The 24,472-nt window shown below is 38.9% G+C and overlaps 1 protein-coding gene across 1 annotated transcript; it reads right to left on the reverse strand.

Annotated features, from left to right (window-relative positions):
• Positions 1 to 14,624: 14,624 nt before the first annotated feature.
• LOC307108218 (olfactory receptor-like protein OLF3) lies at positions 14,625 to 16,044 on the reverse strand (the record flags this gene model as incomplete). The annotated part of the gene is made up of 2 exons (XM_079786019.1): positions 14,625 to 15,323; positions 15,862 to 16,044. 2 exons carry the CDS (start codon positions 16,042 to 16,044, stop codon positions 14,625 to 14,627), a joined length of 882 nt encoding a protein of 293 aa, XP_079642145.1.
• Positions 16,045 to 24,472: the final 8,428 nt, after the last annotated feature.

Here is a 24,472-nt window from a genome sequence, read left to right on the forward strand (position 1 = left end):
TAAAAAGTGTGAGGATTATTAATCTGCAGAGAGAGTCAGAAAAAACAAGCTGTTGAATCAAAGAACCATAAGAATAACTTTTTAGCAACACAAACTTTATACAAGTGGCAAGCCTTAGCCAGATGCTTCAGATTCTTAATTGGCCATCACTACAGGCTTTGTCCCGATATTCCTTGTATCTTTTCTGCTTCGGGAACAGGCCAATGCCTTGATAAGGACATGATGTTGGGTCACTTTGAGGACCTAGTGACCATTGTCTATTTTCCCCCCTTTTTTAAATTAAGGTATTATATGTGTACATATCTTACCATTGTCCCCCCCACCCCACACCCATACATGCCCTCACCCCCCCAGAGTTTTGTGTCCATTGGTTATGCTTATATGCATGCATACAAGTCCTTCGGTTGATCTCTTATCTCCCCCACCTCTCCCTAACCTTCCCCCTATAATTTGACAGTCTATTTGATGCTTTACTGTCTCTGTATCTATATTTTTGTTCATCAGTTTATAATGTGCTTTAACCATTGTCTTTTTTATGATGACCTTTGTTCTGTTCAGGCTCAGTGGCATATGGTGTGGTAGGGGGTTGTAATTGTATTTTGTTCTTTTTATTTGTCTCTTCCCAACTTGTTGCTGTTAGGAATCTATCTACCCTTTGAAATGGGCTCAAAACAGAGAAAATGAGAGTATGAGTAGCTGACTTTCTATTTACAAGAGAGGAAGGGAAGCACATATTTAAGGCCTTGTCTTCATTGTCCACACCAGAGAAGGAGGCATAAATTCATTGAGATGTACACTGGAACAGAGTTGCACTTGTGGTTTATTTTATCCACAAGTACTTTTCCAATAGAACTATATATAATATCAATTTTGAACATTAAACAGAAACTGTTTACATTTTTTAATCTTATAGGACTGATTTATGTTTATTTTTCTCTATGCCTACCTATTGCTAACTTTCCTTTTCTTGCCGTGTACAAAATAATGAAGAAAGGGAGATAATGTTGGTAAGAGGAATGGAGGCCAGAAACAGAGCTGTTTGTTTCATTTCAAAACCCAACAGCCAGGCTGAGGTCACTGAGCAGAAAGGTGAAGACTGTCTGCACTTCAACACTCTTATCTAATAAAGGACCCAAAAAAAGTAGTTCAAGAAATGCCCATCTCTTCTTTCATGGGTCAGACACATACATTTTTAGAAACCTGTTTTCAAATTTCCTCCCCCAAGTCTGATCTCCCCATGCAACAGCCCCTCCTGTTCTGCTCTATCATAACCCTAACCACCACTCCTCACATAGTTTTTCTTCAATCATGGGAAGAATGACAAGACATCTACTTTACTCAAAGAAGAGATTTGAATTTAATTGTAGAACATCAAGAGAATATTTAATTTTAAAAATCTTTTAGCTGTTGTTGCATATATAGCATATCAGCAGCAGAAAGCAGACATTTTTCTTTTTCAAAATTTAAAAATGTTATAGATTTATTTTTCAATTACAACTTATTTTCAATATTACTGTTTACTTTCCTATTAATTTGGCAAACATCTATAAAGGACCATCTTTGCTAGATGCTACTGTTTTATGGTGAATGTTATACCTCCCTGTGCTTGAAGACCTGACCCATTCAAAGAAGAAATGACACGAAACAGATTGTCATTACTACATCATTTGCTACACATGCAAGTTGACTGGAGAATATGCCAGCCGATGACTCACTGTGTTCCTCTTACAGACCCTGCACATCTCTCCACTACAGCCTTTGTTTCACTACCAGGGAGTGACAGTGTCGCATCTTAATGCAATTGTGAGCTTCAGAGCCTAACAGTTTCTGTTCTGCATCCAATCTCTTCTGCTTCCTTGGACCTAAAGCAAGTCATTTCAGAAATAATACTTGTTATTTCTTTAAATCAAGTTAAATATATTTCTAAAGGTAAATTCTCATTTGGTGACTTTTGGCAAAATTTTTAAGTATCTGGTATTTTGGTGTCATGTCTCAACTAGTCTATCACAATTTCCTGAAACTGACACAGGAGCCCCTCCCATGCCTCGATCCCTACATCTCTACTGTATGCCTGAGAGGAAAGGGTATTAATAGTCCCAAGTAACAATATGGCTTCTTAACACCTTCCCCATACTCCTACTCTAACACTATTGATAAGGCCTTGAAGAACTATGAGCAACTGTTCATCAAGAAAGAGGAGAGGATTTTTTAAGATGGTGGTGTAGGTAAACACCTGTATTCGCCACCTCCCACAGCCACATCAAAATTACAACTAAAATACAGGACAACCATCTTCCAGAACTGCTGGAAAGCAGGCTGAATGGAAGTCCTACAATTAGAAAAGTAAAGAAGAAAGCTTTGTTCCTATGAGGGGACCTCCCCAGTCACAGGGCTGACTGGCAGCCATTTCTGTTTGCTCCACGCTGGTGATTCCCTAACACACCATCTCATTCAATTTACAACCCCTCCCAAGCAGTGTGCAGAGGCTTTTGCATATAAATGGCCTCTCCTTGCTCAGGGTAAATCTCTCAAACAAATTGCAGATGGGTCAGAGATCCCCAAACTGATCAATAAAAGGCCCAAGACCCAGCACCAGCACCAACCAACCTTGTTTCATAGCTGGACCTCATCTGGGCACTTCCAAACCTGATACAAAGAGAAAGAATCTGCAGATCTCTCTATAGCTCCTGCTGGGTGGCCCCAGGCAGTGGTTGACTTTGCACCTCTCTGGAGACCCAAGAGCCAGTGTGCCGCGCCAGCACAGCCAAGGGTTCGGTGAGCCTGAGGGAGGGCCGGCGAAGGATGAAGAAAAGAAAAAGAGAATAAGCTGGGTCTAGGTGGATCTTCTGTGCCTAGCTGAGGCCACGGAACAGATCCAGACTGCTTTATTTTATAGTTAGAGGTAAACAGGGTAATTTACAATGTTCTTGTAAGTTTCACTTGTTTTGGCAGCTCTTGCTGCACCTCCCACAGCCCATTAGCTACCCAGGAAAGATCTAGGGAGCAGTCACAAGATCAAGCTTAATTATGCTAAGAGGGCTGTGCCCTCTAAGCTGGGACTTGTTTGCAGCTTTGCCAGCAGGTCAGTCAGAGGCTTAACCCTATAACCACTCCCTATAAGCCAGTGTACCCAGTGGTCAGTTTCAGACCATACCAGATTACAACTCTACACATCCATAAGTGACACACTCAAGGGGCAGACTCAGTGAGTACCAAAGCCCCACTGAAGCAAGTACTGCTCCACAGGGGTGTCTCCTGAACAGCAGCTCCCCCACTGTAGTCACAACTGGTCCTCACAGCCAATTGCTTGGAGATCAATTCCTCCCAGTGACACCAATAGCAATTAAGTCTCAACTACAACAAAACTGTGCTCACAACCCAAAAAGGGGTGCACCTAGAGTGTCCAACTCAGGTGATTGGGGAGGCTGAGCCACTGGGACCTATAGAACACCTGCTTTATAAGGCCACTCTGCCAACTCAAGGAGACATAGCAGCTCTACCCAATACATAAAAACAAACACAGGGAAGCAAAATGTGGAGATAAAGAAACATGTCACAAATGAAAGAAATGGAAGAAAGCAAACTACTGGATATAGAGTTCAAAGCCATGGTTATAACATTACTCAAGAATCTTCTAGAAACCTTAAAAAAAAGGGAAAAGGACCAGTAAGGAATTAAGCATACACTGACTGAAATTAAGAATAATATACAGGGATTCAACAATAAAGTAGAGGATTCTGAGAATCAAATCAACAATTTGAAATATAAGGAAGCAAAAAACACTCTGAAGAGTAAAAGAAAAAAGAATTCAAAAATATGAAGGTGGTGTAGGGAGCCTCTGAGACAACTTCAAGCATACCCAATATTCACATTACGGGGGTTCCAGAAGAAGAGAGAGAGCAAGATATTGAAAACCTATTTGAAGAAATAATGACAGAAAACTTCCCTTACTGGTGAAAGAAATGGACTTACAAGTCCAGAAAGCATGGAGAGTCCCAAACAAGAGGAACCCAAAGAGGACCACACCAAGACACATCATAATTAAAATGCCAAGGCCTAAAGTCAAAGAGAGAATCTTAAAAGCAGCGAGAGAAAGCAGTTAGTTACCTATATGGGAATGCCCAAATGACTGATTTCGCCAGAAGGGAGTGGCAAGAAATGTTCAAAGTGATGAATAGCAAGGACTGATAACCAAGATTACTCTACCCAGCAAAGCTATCATTTAGAATTGAAGGTCTGATAAAGAGCTTCACAGATAAGAAAAAGCTAAAGGAGTTCATCACCACCAAACCAGTATTATATGAAATGTTGAAGTGTATTCTTAAAGAAGAGGAAGAAGAAAAAGAAAAAGATAAAAAAATATGAACAACAAAATGGCAACAAATATATACCTATCAACAATTGAATCTAAAAATCAAAATAAATGAATAAGAAATCTAATTAACAGAATAAACTGGTGAATAAAAGTGAATTATGGACTTAGAAATGGAACAGACTGATGATTCTCAGAGGGAAAGGGGTGGGGTGGGAAGAGATTAAACAAAGATCTTATATGCATATATGCATTACCTATCGACATAGACAATGGGGTAGTGAAGGCCTGGGGCAGGGTGGGAACTGGGTGGAAGAGGGCAATGGGGGGAAAAAAGAGGGACATATATAATAATCTCAACAATAAAGATTGAAATAATCATAATTTTTTTAAAAAGATGAGAAACTTGACCCATATATAAAAATCAAATGAACACTGACAGAACTTTTCATATGTTGGTGCCACACAGACAGGTGATTACTTGTAGTTTTCTGGAGATACCTTCAAATCCCATTGTTCACACTTTTAAATCAGTTTTTAATTACATTTAGTTTCCATTGCTACAGACCAATAATTCAAAATACTCATTTAAACTTTGCAAGGATGGAAGTATTCAGAACTTAACCCATGGGTACATTTTCCATTTGCAACATTCATTGCCATGTTTTATTTTTCTACCCCTGTTGGTGTATTATATTTTAAAACTAAAGTATTGTCATTTCTATTGACTGGCTGCTTTAATCAAATATCTTCTCCCTCTCCCCATACATTAGAAAGAAAGAAGTATTAACTTGAAAAGCCTCAGGAGGTGTGCACATTATAGAAGGATTCCTCAGCATCTCAACTTCCAGAGTTATATTAATTTACTAGAGGCCTGATGCATGAAAATTCATGCAAGAGTAGGCCTTCCTTCCCACAGCTGCCAGCACCAGCTTCCCTCCGGCACCCAGACCTGGGCTTCCCTCCAGCTGCCAGCAGGCACCTGGGACCGGGCTTCACTCCACTCTGACTTCGTCCGGAAGGATGTCCAGAATGATGTCCAGAAGGACATCTGATCTAATTAGCATATTACCCTTTTATTATTATAGATATTATAATCCTTTTCACTCCTCATACCAATTCAAAGCGTCTATGGATGGACAAAACCTTGGATCAGCCTTTAAAATTCATCTGAAACCATTAAACATATTTTCTCTTGTTCATTATAGAGATGATGCCTTACAGAGAAAAGTATGTTGAGTATCATCTTTCGTAACACTCCATCAAGTCTTAATTATATTTGGTCTTCTTGTTGGAGTCCTCTACAATCTTAGCAGAGACACACAGAAGTCCTGAACACAGGATCAGAGCACATAAACATAAATCCCCAAACCTAAAGATGTTTTCTTTAATACTGGTCAAATAAAGCAGAACCATATCTTTACACAGTTGAATTGACAATAAAAACAGAACTTTCAAATAGAGACAGATTCAACTGACCTCTTGCTGAACAACTAGATATGACATGTCCCGAGCTCCTTGACACCTAGGCTAAGACCTCACTGGGACTACCTGACATTGTGAGGGACACTACTGGGAGAAAGTTCACTGTTGCCCATACTTGGCTCAAACACAACCCTAATGATGTGTAGCAGTGGCTAATTAGCAATGTGGGCTGACAGATTCTCCCCAGGAGCTCTACACATCAGAGTGTTAATTGCTGTCACCACTCCCAATTCATTATGCTGCCCTCTTCTCCCTCAGTAAGCTATTTTCTCCATCCTCCTCAAACTACAGCAATCCACTGAAGGCTAAGGTCATTCTAAAAAGTCCTGGAAGCAATTTTTCTGAGGTTTTTAGGATATCCTCCTAGAGACCAAACCTGACATTTATCCCTCATGCCCTTATTCTAATGAACAATGACCAGGCATGCATCCAAAACTGGTGAAAAACCAATTATCCCCTTTAGCTCCAGGGTACCCTTACCTCTCCTTCTGGATTCAAGAGACCTGTTTGCACACCTCTGAGATATGTGCAAATGAGTTGTATGCATGCATATAAGCCTAACCAATGGACACAGACACCAGAGAGGTGAGGGCATGAGTGGGGAGGGGGGTTGAGGGGGCAATGGGGGGATAAGAACACATATGTAATACTTTAATCAATAAAGAAAAAAAGGGCACTGTGAGCACTGCAAGTGTTGATGGGCATCTGAATACATTTTTTCATGGTACTACTTAAGTTCCAAAATTAATAGCAATGAATAGAAAGATTTAAGATTCCAAATAAGATCTATGAAAATACCTTCTTATGACCTCCAAAGGAAAAAAAGAAAAAGAAGATTCAAAATTCTCAATACAGAGAATTAACCTTCCATACTTCTTCAAGTTTTTAATATTTATAAAAAGATTCAATGTAATTTTGACAGAATGCTTTCACATTACCATTCTCTGATGTACTCTCTAGGCATCATACACCTTTTAAGTGAACTTTTGTCCATTTATTCATTTATGTACCAAGTCAAATACCCAGTAATTTTCAACATCACCATTTATGTATCCTCTCATTTATGCAATTTGTCTATAATCATCTTAATACTCACACATCTATTTGCTTACCTGCTCATTAACTCATTCCTATGTTCCTATATTTACATACCAATTCATCTTGTACCTAATATTCATTAATTTTCTACCAAATCTTCTATGCTCACCTAACATACTATCCTTCTGCTTATCTATTAATTTATTCCATTGTGAGACCATGGTCTCTGATATTGTAGCACCCAGTGGATCTAACAAAGGTTCTGTGATATTCCAGGAAATATAAAGGAAAAGTATAGATGCTTCTTAATCCTCACCTTGATTTCTGAACTCACATAAAAATGACAGAACTGGTTTTATAATTTCTCTGAGGAAAGTGGGGAAAATTCCATGGCTATGAAGGCTTAAGTCACAGTATCCAGAAATTCACTCCATTTATCTGTGGACAACAAAGGTAAATGCCCAAATTCCAAACTTTTAACAAGAACACAGAACTCTCAGTCACTCCTGCTCAAAACCTTGGGAAATCTTTCTTCTCATTCAACCTCTATCATTCAACAAGTTATATCAACTCCTACTTTGAAACCGCTGTCACGTAGGTCCTTCCTCCCCATTACTAATACTGCTGACTTGTATTATTTTAGCATTTTGTTTCTAAGCGCCTTTCAAAGCATGATGGGCTTCATCCTACCCAGACTGGCTGTCAGAAACTATGCAGATAGGGTCCAAAAATCTGTTTTTATGAGACTGTCAGGTGTTTCTGATAAAACACTTTGCAGGTGTTTCAGATAGAATAAAATTTGAAAACTACCAAAACATTCATTCTGCAGACCACTGTTGAATGCTTTAATTGCATTACTTCATTGTACCATTACCCACTCCACAAAGGTTTGATCTAAAATCTCCAATGACTTTAATGCCAAACCTCAACTAACTTGGAATGAAGAGTTTAAAAGTCAACCACAATCTAAGTTTTTCCCTGCTTCTCTCCCATATGAGTCCCACCCATCCTACAATTCCTATTGTTTCCCAAACAGGAAATGCTCTTTCTTCTACCCAGGAAGGTCATTTCATAGGTGTCTTTCTAGAAATTGAATAGTTCCTTTAAGAAGCATCTGTGACAGACCCATTAACATATACTATGAATGTATAGGCTGGTGTTTGCTAGAAGAACATGAATATAACAAATTGTTTGCTCCAGACTCTATGCATATAATTTGGGCTGCTGCTTCAAGATAAGTGGTTTGTTTGACTTAAAATGTATTTGCTTAAAAATCACTATTTGCCATTGTTTTATTTTACTTATCTGTAAATTATCCCTCATTCACGTATAATTTGTCTGTTAAAACAAACCTTTAAAAGTAATTGAAACTGTACAACTCCAGTGCAGGATGTTTATAGTGAGAAGACTGGCAGGGAAGGGGACTCTGGTACTTTCTCCTCAATTTTGCTATAAATCTAAGACCATTCTAAAAAAATAGACTCTACTAAAAAGAAAAAATAATTAAACTTGTTATAGCTTCCACTTAGGTGGTAGAAAGCTGGAGAGAGGATTAGTTCCACCCTAAAACAAAAACAAAAATAAGGTTAGATAAATTACAAAATTATAATTATTCTTGAAATCCTCAGTAAGGTGAGACTGCAAGGCAACCAAAAAATGTGAAATCTTGGAAAAGATAGATATATTCACAGAGAGACAGGATGTGAGCATTTACTTACCTAAGCCAGAGCATGGGAGGAAAATAGGGCAGCCAAACAAGCCAGTGAGAACTGCTTTAACAGATGGCTCAAGTTGGAGTGTGGGGTACTGTACTAGTAAGTACAGAATGGCTCAGAGCCACGGCAAAAATAGGAGTTCCCATCAATTTTCAAGATTTTCTTCACAGAGTTAGAACAGTTCTCACAAGAAAGCTTGGGTGAGGGTGGAAAACCGGGCAAAGCCTCCTTCATAGTGGAGATCTAGTGAGAGCAGCCACAGCCTCTGTGTGAGCAGGAGGCACGCTCCCATCACCAAGTCTGTCTCCCTAATGGAACAAAGCCTGCAGCCACTGGGGAAGGACAGCAAACCCTGCTCCCCTCAGAGACAGATGAGGACTCATTGCTTAGGGAAGAGAACAGAAGAAAAACAACAACAAATAAGTCAAAACATTCTAGCCCTGAGATTTCCACTGGGCAGAAAACCTCTCTGTGTTCAATGATCCATCTCCTCACACTGTGGAAGATCACAAAGAAAGCCCCAATCCTGAAACACAGAAAGAATCTGCCTAAGACTGAGATAGCATGACAACAAAGAATACACCCTCATTCTTTATCATAAGGTGAGCAAGAATTGAGGAACAAGGAACAGCGATTAGCCATGGAAGAGAGGGAGCATGTGGGAAGGTCTCTGACATGCAGTCCCACAGGGAGAGCTTAAAAGTAAGGGTGGAACAGCAACACTGGGAAAACCCTCCAACCACTGAACTTCCACCCCACTCACAAGTAATGCTAGAGAAAATAGAATTTGTTGGTACACTGATGATAACCACAGCAACAACAAAACTCAAACCATGACCAATTAATTCCCACACTTTCTCCCAGCAAACAAGATTACAAGACAAACAGATGTGCCCATTTCAATTCATAATACTATTTATCAGAGCCTATTATCCTATACATAAAATATACTGGTTTCAATCCAAATTAAATGCCAGAGGAAAAGGCAAGAAAATTACAATGTCACTGATCAAAGAATCAACAGAACCAGAATCAGATATACTTGGGTATAGGAACTATCACACAAGGGTTTAAAATAACTCTCACAAATAAGTTAAAGGATCTAGTGGAAAAGATGGAGAGTATCATAACTGAGCAACATCAGTGTAGAATTGAAAAGTATATGGAGGAATTACATGGACATGCTCAATATAAGGAGAACAGTAACAGAAACAAAGACCACTTATGACGGACTCAACAGAGCCAAAAATTAGTGGGGGTAAAATAAGTCAATAAAAATTAGCAAAACTAAAGCATACAGTGAAAAAACAAACAACTAATGATAAAGAGAGAGAAAAGCCTCCCAGAGCTGTCAGACAATATTAAACCATCTAACATATATGAAATTGAAAAATCACAGAAATCAATGGAAACAAAAGGGGTTCAAGAAATATTTTGAGAGGTAATGGTTGAAAAAATAGTGAAATAAATTAAAGCAAAAATCAAATAAATTCAGCCAAATACAATAACATACCAAACCAAACAAACAAACAAAAAACTAGGCACATCATATTCTAACAGTCTAAAAGCCAAAAATAACACAAAAATATTGAAGGCAACCTTAGATAAAAAGATATACCGCATATAGAAGAACAAAGATCTCAATCACAACAGAATTCTCAGAAACTGTACAAGCCAGGAGACAATGGAATGACATCTTTAAAGCCTTGAGAAGAGAGAAACTATCCACAAAGAATTCTATATGAGAAACACCAATCAGAAAGAATATATGCATCCCTATGTTCATAGTAGAGCAATTTACAATAGTTAAGATTTGGAAACTGTCCAAGTGGCCATCAGCAGATGAAGGTAAAAAAGCTGTAGTACATTTACACAATGAAATACTATGCATCTGTAAAAAAGAAAGAACTTTTACCATTTGCGACAGTATGGATAGACCTGGAGAGTATTATGCTAAGCAAAATAAGCCAGCCAGAAAAAGATAAGTATCACATGATCTCACTCATATGTGGAATCTAATGAATAAAATAAACCGATGAACAAAATAGATCCAGAGACATAGAAGCACGGAACAAACGGTCAGTTGCGGAGGTTGGGGAGGGTGGGTGGGTGGGAAGAGATCAGTCCAAGAACTTGAATGCATATATGCATAATCCATGGTCACATAATCCATGGGTGGTGAAGGCTGGGGTGGGGTGGGGAGACAGGCTAGAAGAGGTCAATGGGGGAAAGAATAGGACATATGTAATACTCTCAACAATAAATTCCATTAAAAAATAATTCTATATGTACAGAAAGTAGCTATGAGAATGAAAGATAGACATTTTCAGAAAAACAAAAACTAACTGAATACATTTATAGCAAACCCAGGTCACAAGAAATGTTAATGGAAGTTCTTTAGAGCTTTTTGGAAATGTGATTCTCCTTCTAAGGCAAGAAATGTAAAAAATGGGACTACAATATTATCTCATACCCGGAAGGTAGGAAGCTGTTGAAGATTACTAAGGGTCGTGTGGAAAAACTAAGTGGACAATTTGAATAGGTTCTGTGGTAAGCTAAATAATGACCCCCAAAAGATATCTATGCCTAGGTCCCAGAAACTTGGAATATGCTGCTTTGTATGGTAAAAGGAACTTGCAGATGTATTTAAATTAAGGGTTGTTTTTTTTAAAAGGGAAACTATCCTGGATAATCTTAGTGGTCCCAATGTAATCACAAGAATCCTTAATAGATCAATGTCGTCAGAAAGAGATGTGAAATTGGTGGTGGAGGATTAGATTCAGAGAGAGACTCCCTGTGCTGCTGACCTCAAAGATGGAAGAAGGGCAATAAGCAGTGGAATGGAAGTTAGGTGAAGGCAAAGGGATTATGAAATGAGAAATGGAGAAAAATCACAAACATTTTAACCAGTAGAATAGATGAAGATATAGTATCTACACATATTTTCTTCCTTGAAATACCATGTGTATATTTTTATATTTGTATTTTTGACCTATTTTCTTTTTTCATCCCTTTCCTTTATATTTAATACTAGAGGCCCAGTGCATGAAATTTGTGCACTGGGGGTGGGGGGGCTCAGCCTGGATTGCGAGGGGGTGCAAGCCAGGCCAAGGGACCCCACTGGTGCACAATTGGGGCTGGGGAGGGACACAGGAGGTTGGCCAGCCAGGGAGGGACTGTAGGAGGGCTCCCTGGCGTGTCCAGCCCATCTCGCTCAATCCCGATCAGACAGACCCCAGCAACAAGCTAACCTACCAGTTGGAGTGTCTGCCCCCTGGTGGTCAGTGTATGTCATAGCGACTGGTTGACCAGTCGACTGTCTGCCCCCTGTTTATCAGTCACGTCATAGCGAGTATTTGAGTGGCCTTAGCATATCATTAGCATATTACGCTTTGATATGTTGAATGGCCAACCAGACAACCGGACAGTTAGCATATTAGGCTTTTATTATGTAGGATAGGGTGTGTCCATGGTGGTAAGTTTCATGGTTTATTCCACAAGTTACAGAACATTCAGACAGAATTGTGAAATTTTAGAGGAGATATGGAATCTACAGAAGAATTTCATTCTGGGAGAAGATGAAGTATTCCTCTGAAATTTCTTTTAAATCACATGACTTCTGTTTCCCCATTGCCACTTCTTTAGTTCGAATTCTTCTGTCTCATGAGTAACCATTGACCAGTCTCCTAGCTGGTTTCATTGGCTCCAATTTTTCCTCCTCTGGCTTATTTGCCAGGGTGATAATTCAAAATGTGAATTTGGTCATGCCATACTCCAGCTTAAAAATGTTTACTGGCCTTCAGGTGCAATTAAAGATAAGAGATATTTTGCATAAGGTGTGCTTTGTGATCTGATCATTCTTTAGCTGTCTGCTTCATCCCCACTACTTCCTTCATCTTCTCTGCATTGCAAGAGCAACTTTGGGGCATTATTGGACTGCCATACTCCTCCCAGTTTAGCACTTTTCAAAGGACAGCCTTTGCTTGAGTTGCTTATTAGGTAACTTGTTCTCACTTTCTTGGTCTCCACCTGGACCTCTCTGATCCTTGCATTCAGGAAGACTTCTACATTTACCCCTGTGAAACCACACTGCATTTTAATTGCTTCATTGTCTCTCATCTCACTGTGCAGTCCTATCATTATGAGAATTATATTATATTGACTATTGTCTCCTATACCATTTACCAAATTTACACCAAGGGAAATGTAGCCAAAGAAATCACTAGCATTGGCCTCTTTGGGATGCTTGCCTGTATTGAAACCTTTAGGCTTGGATTATTTTAAGGTAAAATTAAAATACCAAAATGGGCTCTAGATTAAATGAGCCTTCAATTTTGCTTAAACACTGAGTGACTGTGTTAATGTGTTCCCAAATGGAAGAACTGTCTACGGCCATACCACCCTGAACGTGCCCGATCTCGTCCAAATGGAAGAACTGCACACCAACTGACTTAAGAGACGACGGGGAAAAAAAGTGCTTTGAAACTTCTTCAAGGGAGAGAGGGAAGGCAAAGATGAGCTACTGTCACTTTCTTTCTTATTTTTTCTCTTCCTAATCCTGTGTTCAGATATTTCTTCCCCCCCTTTTACCTTATCTAACTTAGACTTTTTTTTCCAGAGATATGGTCCTCTCAGACTATTCCAGCTCAGTGCTGTGTGCAGAGGAGGGATGGGACATGAGAGGATGACGTGTGCACAGACGATTCCCAAATCCATTTTAAAGTTGTCTTATCTTTCATTGCATTTGGCTGAGGAATCTTTTCTTTCTCAGATAACTATTTCATAATTTATACATTATTTTGTATTTTATGTGCTTATTTTTTATACAGTATCAGAACAAGAGGTAATACATTTTTCAGCAAATGGACAGCTTTAAGATTTAAATAATACCACTTACATATGCAGTAAAATTCATCTCTAATGGTTTGTATATTCAATCAGTGCCTGAAATATAGCTTTCCCTTGAACAGTAATAGCCACATGTACAAACAGCCTTTACTTAGATTCCTATCATTGTAAACTAAGACCTTCAGTTGATGCTTCTCCACTAAGTTACCTCCAGCACTCAAACACATTATTTCCACATGAAGTAGGTCCAGCACAAAAGCATTTAATCAGCCTTGATAGCAACACTCTCCTCAGAACAGTGACTCACGCAATTACTAGATCCATTAATATACTGTAGCATGTACACATTTTAAAAAGGGAAATGTGAAAGTGATGTGTTACCAATGAAAACATACAAACTGTAGATGAATATTAGTAAGAACCAGTGATCCAAATTGAGATCTATAATAGGTCCATGACTATAAAAAATGTGACAAATCAAAACAGTAAATGTGTTCTTTTAATTACTCTCAGGTCATATGTATGAAGAATAAGTGTGGGAATTTCTGGTACAGGAGTGTTTGACTCCTCTGAACATGCTCCTGGAACATAACAATACCCCCACATCACATAACCCAACTTAAACACTCAGTCTTCTCTTCCACATCACCAATACATTTTCATCATCTCACTCCTTGCCGGGGCTGACCAGCAGACCCTGAGCAACTGATGAATGATTACTCTGACACACGTTTCTGTGAAAGAGAGGGCTAAGGGACTGCCTGGCTAAATGAACCAGACATCCCCGTTCACCTGCCTTCTTGGGCTCTTATTGTAGCAACAGCTTGAACTAAAATTAACTTCTATATATTATCAGCAGGGTAAGTATCCTTGAGAAAGCACATGCATCTGCAGTCTCCTTTAAACAAGGACGTTTTGAAGTCTAAACATAAAGATTCCAGTAAAACACCTGGGGGCTCAGACTTGTTTGAAAAGCAAGGCAGGGTCTGCCACCTTTGGCAAGAATTCCCTAGAGGCCTCCGACCTTTCAGAGAATCCTCCTTATAGACTTTCCAACCAAGTCCCCTGCTTCCCCACAATTCCTGGTTTCCAGGGAAATGCATTTAAAGCCTATAATGTCTGAATTAAGTGGGAGAACACACAATGCTCTTTTTCTAAGTTATGCTCATGATTCATCAAGTTCCAATTTTTGACGTTTATCTAGATAATTGCCCTAACAGTTTCTGTCAGGTCCCCTTCACCTCCTTATTCCTTAGACTGTAAATCATGGGGTTCAGCATGGGTGTCAAAACGGCATAGAAGAGAGAGATCAACTTCTCCTGAAGGGCAGAGGGGACAGAATGGGGCTGGATGTAAATGAAAATGGCCATGCCATAGCACAGGACAACCACTGTGAGGTGAGAGGCACAGGTGTGGAAGGCTTTCTTTCTTCCCTCTGTGGACCTGATCTTTAGGATGGTGGAGATGATCTTGACATTGGACAAGAGAACCAGGCAGAATGGTGACATCAGCAGGACAATGCTTGAAACCATGATTGCAATCTCATTGGAGGAGGTGTCCACACAGGCCAGTCTGACCACAGCTAGGGTTTCACAGGATATGTGATCAATAAACTTGTTGGAGCACATGGGCAGCTGAAAGGTGATGGCAGTATGCACAAGAGAGTTGACAGAGCCACTGACCCAGGATGTGATGGCCAACCTAGTACAGAGCCCTCCATGCATGATGACCAGGTATTGCAGGGGGTCACACACAGCCACATAGAGGTCATAGGCCATCATTGCCAGTAGAACAAACTCAATCCTGCCCAATCCCAGGGAGAAAAATAACTGGGCTGTACAGTTCATGAGTGGGATTACTTCATGTTCTGCAAGAAAATGAATCAACATCTGAGGAATGATGCTTGTGGCATAAGAGATATCAATAAGTGATGGACATAGGGCGCCATTTAGCACCAGGGGTCTTGATCTGGCATCTAGAAGGGTTCTGGAATCTGGAGAAGGGGCTGTGCATAAATTAAATAAGAGTCCAGAGACGAAACATAATTTTGAAAGGCATATTGGGGCGGGGGGGAGGCAGAGGAGCTTGGCTGAAGAAACCAAGTTCTCCTTGTCTCAGGACCCCTTGCTTTTTATTAACACAATTTGTCCTAAGGCAAGGTGGAGATATATACATCAAAGGGTAGGGTTTCATCTACAGAGTCCATTGTCAGAATGGGGAATAGCCTATGGATGTTCAGGTGTTTGGCCAGGAGGAGGCAATAACATGTAGATTAAGATGCCCTGAGCTGTCTGGCAGCAAGCAATCAATTTATGCATCCTTTTCAGGTTTGGGGAAATGTCTTTAGCCATTCCCAACAGGCAATAACATATGTGACTTAGCCCTTGTTGAGTCCCCAAGTTCCATCAACCTTTCTATGAAACTCTTGCAATTATGACATGCTGGAATTGGCTTCCGGCAAACAAGGGAGAGGTTGGTGAGAAAGAAATACATGGGTGTGTGGAGTAGGCTGTCCAATCTGATCAGAAGAACAATGAGAAAGTTCTCTAGCACTGTCCCATGTATGTGATGGAGAACAGAACAAAAAAAGACCTGAGTGTCCCAGTCACTGGACAAGCCCAGAAGAATAAACTCTCTTACCCACATCTGGTTTTCTTTTTCCAGTAAAAAATGTGAGGATTATTAATCTTCAGAGAACATCAGGAATAACAGAAGTTTTTAAATTAAAGAACCATTGGAATAACTTCTTAAACGAATGCATATTTTATATGAACTGTTAGATATAACTATTTCAGATCATTTATGGGCCAAGATGATAGACTTTGTTCCAATATGTATTATATTTACTCTGCATAAGAGAGGCTAGCCCTTTTAAAAAACATAATATGGTCTTAGTCAGTCAGTTAATTCCTAGAGATAATGCAATGGAGTCTGGGAAGCTCTGTATCTTACCTGTTTCCAGGGCAGGAGATGATGGTAGTCAACAATGGATGATAAAGTGATAAGCAATGAAGAAAAATATTTTTTAAAGTTCAAGAACTACTATGCACATATGTGCTAGACAAAATTACAAAAAAGAAAAAAAATGTTTGGGAGAGACAGACTTATACTGTAAATAAGGCTGGTATCTCATGGAAAGTTCTGGAAATAGAAAACCTGAATAGGAATCCTCCTTTTATGATTTACTGGATGTGTGATGGAATCAAATATTTAAATGTTTATTTACAAAATGGAATTATGTTGCACAACTTTCAAGTATATTTAAGCTCAAATATAAACAACTTATGAGGAGAGTAATTTATGAACTGTTACTGCTAATAGTGCTTTAGTGTGGGTATCAGCTATAGCATTGAAAAGCTAGAGTAACATGTTTTCTTCTCATATCCCCTCCATAATTTCAGACATAAACAAAAAGGAAGCAAAACCTTTAATAGATTTCAAGTCTAACAAGGTGGCTTAGATTATTTGAAGCTCCAGAGAAATATGGATCTTTTTGAGAATCTGGTGTCTTTCAGTCTAGAATAAGAGGGAGTAGAGTGATAATTTTATCTTGATTCTTTTTATTTTTCTGCAATTCTGTTTACTCGTTCTGACTTGCTCTTGTTATTTTTCCACAACTCTAGCCCTTGCATATGGTCTTAGTAAAAAATTCAGTATGAAAATGGCTGCTAAGGCTTTCCAGTACAAAAGGAGAAAAAGAAAACAAAACTGTTCACATTTATTTTTGGTGTTGCAAAGTCTTTTCTTTGGCTAGAGGGTGGAATTAGGAAAACATAAAACCCCAGAAAATTGTGACACAGGTGATAGATTATCTGATTATGTTTGTTTTCCCTGTGTAAAATAGCACTTAAATCTTCACCTTTGAGGAAGTGAAGCAAGTCTACCTAAGCACCTTCCCACAGAACCTACTTTCCATGGAAAATGTATCAATTAAGCTAAACCCCTATGCATATTATATTTATATTCATTTTTAAAGCTTGTAAGGACAGTGAAATTACAAATTAGTTTGCATATTAGAGGTTTTCTTGATTAAAAAATTACAGTTTAATTTGTGCAGCTAAAAAGCAAAAGATGTCTTGACTCAACTTTATTGCATCAGAAGTAGACATTTCATTTTCAGTGAATTTGAAAAATATCTTTAGTGTCATCTTTGATAGATGCTGTGATTTCAAGGATGAATACTACACTTCTTTGTGCTCATAAAGTTGAAGTAAATGAAAAAGACACAGAACAGACTATTGTTACATCATTTGTTGCACTGTGCAAGGTGCCTGGAGAACATGCCAGCCCTCGATTCACTCTGCAACTCTTACTCACCTGGCACATCTCTCTACTACAGCCTATGTCTCATTACAAATGAGTGACATTGTTCTTACACTCAGGACCTAACATTTCTTGCTCTGAATCTATTCTCTTCTGCTTCCTAAGATCTAGACCAAGCTACTTAGCCTCTCTGAGGCTTATACTCTTTAATATGTAACATACAGATAATACTGGCCAACTGAAAGGGTCATTGAAGAAATCAATATTCTTCTAGTGACTGAATTAGGGCAGGTGTACATCATTTAGTGATGATAATTTGTTGACCTTTCATTTCAAGCTCTTCATCACATTCAGAATGTTATTCTGTCATTTATCCCCCTTCTACCATCCTGGCTCTGTCTTGACCCTAATGGATTCCTCTTCCTTCATCATAAAAAAATATACAAACCCAAATTGGGGAGATAAATATTTGTTATATAATTAGCATTCTAATTCTCACTTCCTTTTATAACGAGAATCTTATATAATAAGATTATATAAGATTTACATATTATCTCTTAAATAAGGAGATAATATGCAAATTGACCATCACTCCAACACAAGATGGCCGCCCCATGTGGTCAAAGATGGCCGCCCCCATGTGGACACAAGATGGCTGCCACAAGATGGCCAGCAGGGGAGGGCAGTTGGGGGGGCAGTCCTGCAGGGGAGGACAGTTGGGGGAACCACCTAGGCCTGCAGGAGAGGGCAGTTGGGGGGGACCAGGCCTACAGAGGAGGGCAGTTGGGGGGATCCAGGCCTGCAGAAGAGGGCAGTTGGGGGCAACCAGGCCAGCAGGGGAGGGCAGTTAGGGGCGACCAGGCTGGCAAGGGAGGTCAGGTAGGGGTGACTGGGTCAGCAAGGGAGGGCAGTTGGGGGCAACCAGGCTGGCAGGTGAGGGCAGTTAGGGACAACCAGGCTGGCAAGGGAGGGAAGTTAAGGGTGACCGGGTCAGCAGGAGAGGGCAGTTGGGGGCAACCAGGCATACAGGGGAGGACAGTTAGGGGTTACCAGGTCGGCAGGGGAGAGCAGTTAGGGGTGACCAGGCCAGCAGGGGAGGGCAGTTAGGGGCAATTGGGCTGGCAGGGGAGCAGTTAGGCATCAATCAGGCTGGCAGGGGAGTGGTTAGGGGGTGATCAGTCTAGCAGGCAGAAGCGGTTAGGGGCAATCAGGCAGGCAGGCAGGCGAGCAGTTGGGAGCCAGCTGTCTGGGATTGTTAGAGGGATGTCCCAGATTGGAGATGGTGCAGGCTGAGCTGAGGGACACACACACACACACACCCGCATCCCCCTTCCCATGCACCAATTTCATGCACCGGGTCCCTAGTTCTCAAATAATTGATGTCCACTTGCTGAGTTTATTTCCACGGGAATCTGTTTTCCACTTTAACTCATCTATAGAAATTACACTCTTGAAGGTTGCTTGTGACTTTCTACTCATAAAATTCAGAGACTTTTATTCTACTTTAGTTCTTTAATTACTAATTAACCAATTTAGCTATTTGTTCATTCAAACTCTCAACTCTATGATACTCTTCTGTCTTTATTTTCTTTGTCCGTACTCTTAGATAATTATTTTAAATTTAAAATTATTTTGCTCCATTACTGTGAACATTTTCCAAGGTTCTGCTCTCAGAACTTGTACTTTTCTTTCTACAGTTTTTCCTGCAAGGACATAGCTCTATTATAGGGATTACTAGTGGCCCGGTGCACAAAATTTGTACACGGTGGGGGGAGAGGTCCCTCAGCTCAGCCTGCACCCTCTCCAATCTGGGACCCCTTGGGGATGTCTGACTGACGGCCAGTAAGTACAACACAGATGAGTAAGATCCTATAATCTGATAAATAAAGTTATTGGGAGGAACTGTTTTGAGGTATTATTACACATTCCCACACATTCTCCTTTGTTTTCTCTTCTTCCTCTCTCCAAGATAAGTAGCTGGTTCTACCTTTATTGCTAATGGAGAAAGTTTCAACAGAACATTCTGGATCTTTTCCTTCAAGGACATAGCTCTATTATAGGGATTATTATAAACTCTATATAGTTCACTCTCAATTCCACCTTTATCTCCTAGACTTCTCTCCGTAAGTCCAGATGCTATCTTCAACAACTTAATGTTTCCTAAATACTTCACCATCAACTCAACTCATCTCTCCACAACTGAACTTTCTTCTGACTCCTTTATTTCTAACAAAAACTAAAATTCTGCCACTCTCCAGAGGCATCATGTTTAACCTTTTGCACTCGGATGTCGAGTGTGACGGTTATTGAATGTATCAATAATTTGAAATATAAAAAAATCCAAATAAATAAGTTTGTATGAAAAGAAACTCCAGTTTTTATTCTACTGCTGCGCTTTGTAAAATCTGGGGTATTTAAAAAATTAAATCCCGAGTAGAATACAAGAATTGAGAAAAAAGCAAGCGAGTGCAAAGGGTTAATTGTTCCCCTGTGTCAATATTCCACAGGATAAATCATCATCTTTCAGTGTTCTATTACAGATCTCTCACCTCTCCCTTAGTCTTTATTCACACTGCTAATATACTAACACATGCCTTATCTCATCTCCCATAATTTGCAGCAACTTCCTTTTGAATTTGAATAACTTCAAACCAGCCTATACTCTTCCACCAGACTAACCATTCTAGAATAAAAAATTAATCATACCTCTTATATACACAAACATCTCTTGTGATGTCTAACTGCTTACAGAATTAAGTACATCTTGGACAGGAGAGTGTCCAAAGACTCGTTAATTAAATCCTGCTTCTTGTCTTTTATTATATTAATTATAGCATTTATTGTCATGTGTGTGTCATAGAGCAAAGTATTCTATTATAATGTCCTGCAAATACTTAAATACTACTCAGCCATTAAAAAGAAGGAAATCTTACCCTTTGTGACAGCACGGATGGATCTGGAGAGAATTATGCTAAGTGAAATAAGCCAGTCAGAGAAAGACAAGCACCATATGATTTCATTCATATGTGGAATCTAATGAACAAAATAAACAAACAAACAAAATAGGAACAGACTCATAGAGAGCAGGCTGACAGCTGGAAGAGGGGAGTAATGGAGAGACAGATTGAGAAAAAAAAGAAAAAAGAGAGAAAAATCTCATGGACACAGACAACAGTATGGTGATTGTCAGGGGTGGTGGGAAGAGACGTAAGGGGAAATAGAAGGGGACTAAAAGGTGATGGATGGAGACTTGACTTGGGATGGTGAGCACACAATTCAATGTACAGAAGATGTGTTATCAAATTGTGCACCTGAAACCTGTATAACTTTATTATCCAATGTCACCGCAATAAATTCAATGAAAAGGAAAAAATACTTAAATACCTTTCACTTATATGTTAGCTAATTATTTTAACTCATCAAAGAGTATATTTATAAAATTCACCACCCTTATTTTAAAATAATTTAAATTTATAGAATTTATATCCAAATATTTCTGCTTTGTACAATCACCAAGTCCCTTCTTGGACACCTCGTAGATTAAGAAAATAGAAATAGCATCTTCATTTATTCCTTTTATGCTAAGATAGTCCACTTTATGAATTTTTAGAGTAATTATTCTAAATGGGATTTTTAAAATATAAAATACCTGCCCTTATTTTGACCTTGGAAATAAAGCATGTAAGAGCAGAAAACTGAAACCCTTACAAATGGGGGAGGGATAAGGAATGACCTAGAAATTATAAGGAAAACAAGGTATGAAGTATGAATAGCAAAAACCAACTCTTAATTGTTAAAATATAACCTTTGGTGACTCTAGTTAAAAGCACCTCCATGTTCCTTCTCCCATTGTCCAGTTATTAATATTTACGGCAAGTAGAACCAAAATGACCTTTTTCCATGACAGAGAAATTGAAACAAAAAAAATGTTTTCATCTTCTTAATATAACACATTTTATATAACTCTATACAACTAACTAGAAAGTTCAACTTTGGTCAGTTATAATTTTTGGTTTAAATAAAGAAAATCTGTCCATTTAGCCTTAAACCTATTTGACCTTCGGTATTGGGGTCTTAACAGTTTTGGCTGGGACAAGTGAAAGTTCTGAATACAGAGGCAGAACACAGCCTGCAAATGTTTCTATCATGCTGGTCAGAACAACTCAGAGCCATACCTTTTTTTTTTTCATTTTTAAATATGTTTTATTGTTGACAGTATTACAACATTTTTGTCAACAATAAAACATATTTAACATACTGTGAACAATAAAACATATTTAAAAATGAAAAAAAAGGTATGGCTCTGAGTTGTCCCATTTTCCCGTCTTTCCCCCCTTCCCAGTCCCTACCACCACCCCCAGGTCTTCACTACCCTATTGCCCATGTCCATGGGCTAGGCATATAAGTATATAAGTTCTTTGGTTTATCTCTTCTCATACCCCTAACCCCACATTGAGGTATGTCAGTCTGCCTTTATGACGCTGACCTGTCCATGGAAATGGCACTGTCATGTAGAGAGAGATTTCTCTGACCTGTAACTAAAGAGTGAGTTGATGTAGACACTGAGCGCATCCATCATGAGCACCATCCTAATGTATGGAAATAGAGAACCCAGGCCCTTTGGGTATATCAAAGATGGATTTGACATCCTAAAAGATTAATTACTTTTTTCTCTTTGGGCCCATGTTAACTTCTTCTAGCCTGATTTTGTTACCCGAATCTTCATTTCATTGAATCCAATTTTTTATACTCAGTTTCTCAAATTTGTGCAACCTGATAGTCACATATGGTGGCACATTTTATTATGTGAATTCTCACCTTCTTTATATTTCTTGAACCTTATAAGCTGAGACTATAATATTCTTTTGGAGTAAAATTTCTTCAGTCTGGCAAGTGTCCACAGTGCAATTCCTACAACCAGTTCTAGAGGAACTAACCCAGGAATGAGAGTTAGCCCTACCTTAGCACCAGTTCACTCTCTGAGTGTCGAAGGTCTTTGAATAAGCCATTAATTGCCTTACATATTAATTTATCTGCTATTAAAAAGAAAATCATAATATTGTGAGGACCAAACCCTTCAGAAGTAATCGAGACAGGATGTTTTAAAGCAATTGCTAACTTATCGTTTCTTGAGTGGAAATGTAATATACTAATATTCCTGCCACCTGCCAGTCAATATAATACCTAACTAAAGATTATTATACTTCTGAGGTAGTGTCTTATAAGAGTAGAAAACTATGTGTCAGTACTAAACATCAGAGAAGCTGTTTTAAAAAAATTATATCCAAGCCTAAAACTTCTGCAAAGCAGAATTATTTTACTACATTTGCTACAATACCTAGGATGAGAATATTTCACAAATCATGTTCAGTATCCCTGATCCAAAGTCCCTAACAAGTCAAATCATTTCCATTTCTGTCCCTTCTAAAGCCACACTCTCACATACTGTTGATGCCTTTTAAATGCTAATCTGCTTCAGTCTATGGTTATGTTGTTACTCTAAAGGTGCTCCCCTCCAGCAAAGTGATGGACCATATAGAATACTTATCCCAAATTCCTTGGGCTCCAAGGCTCATAAGTCACCAGGGACTGATTGCAAATGTGAAGGACACTGCTGGGAGGAAGTTGACAAGAGCACCAAAAATAGCTCACACACAGACCTAATAAACTCTGGCAGCAGTTGCATTGGCAATATAGGACTGATATTCTCCTAGGAGCCTCATGTGTTACAATACTAATTACTGCAACCACAAGGGCAGAGCCACCATGCTGTCCTTATTCTCCCATTAGAAGGCTATTCTCCTCTGCCTCTAATATCTTCATTATAGCCTTAGGTCACCTGTAAAGTCAGAGAAGCCAGCTTTCTAAAGTTTTTGGATGTTCTCCGTTAGTCCAAACCAAACTTTAGCCTTCAATCACCCAATCTAGGGAGCTGTGACTGGGGCTGCTTCTAAATCTGGTCTAAAGACCATTCTGTCCTTTTGGCTCCACATGCTTTACTTCTCCTTGTAGCGATGGGAGAGACACACTTTGGTCCCCCAACATATGTGCAAAGATTGTAATGGGATTCTGTGAGAAGTGCAAGTATGATGGTACATTTCTCAGTGTATAGTTAAGCTCCAAAAATAACAACATCACATGCTTTTGCTGCATCACAGAGACAGATGCAGCAAAAGCATTTGATAAAATCCATCATCCATTTATGAAAAAATATATCAGCAAAGTGGAAATAGAGAGAATATACCTCAACATAAGATAGGCCATATATGACAAGCACACAACTAACAATATACTCAATGGGGAAAACTAAAAGCGTTTTCCTTAAAATCAGAAACAAAACCTTGGATATCCACTTTCACTCAACATAGTATTGGAAGTTCTAGCCACAACAATCAAACAAGAAAAAGAAATAACAGGCATCCAAATTGGAAAGGAACAAGAATTTTTTTTAAGATGACATGATACTATATATAGAGAACTATGAAGATTCCACAAAAAAACTTCTAGAACTGGCAATTGAATTCAGTAAAGTTGCAGGATACAAAATAAATATTCAGAAATTAATTGTATTTTTACACGCCAATAATGAACTATCAGAAAAAATAAATTCAGAAAACAATCTCATTTATAATTACATCAACAAAAACAACAAAATACCTAAGAATAAATTTAACCAAGGAAGTAAAAGATCTGAACTTGGGAAGTTATAAGGAAAGAAATTGAAGAAGATAAAAATAAATGGAAGTATATTCCATGCTAATAGATAGAAAGAATTAATACTGTTATAATGTCCATACTACCCAAAGCAATA

The sequence above is a fragment of the Cnephaeus nilssonii genome, assembly GCF_951640355.1.
Source record: "Cnephaeus nilssonii genome assembly, chromosome: 12".
Taxonomy (NCBI): Eukaryota; Metazoa; Chordata; class Mammalia; order Chiroptera; family Vespertilionidae; genus Cnephaeus; species Cnephaeus nilssonii.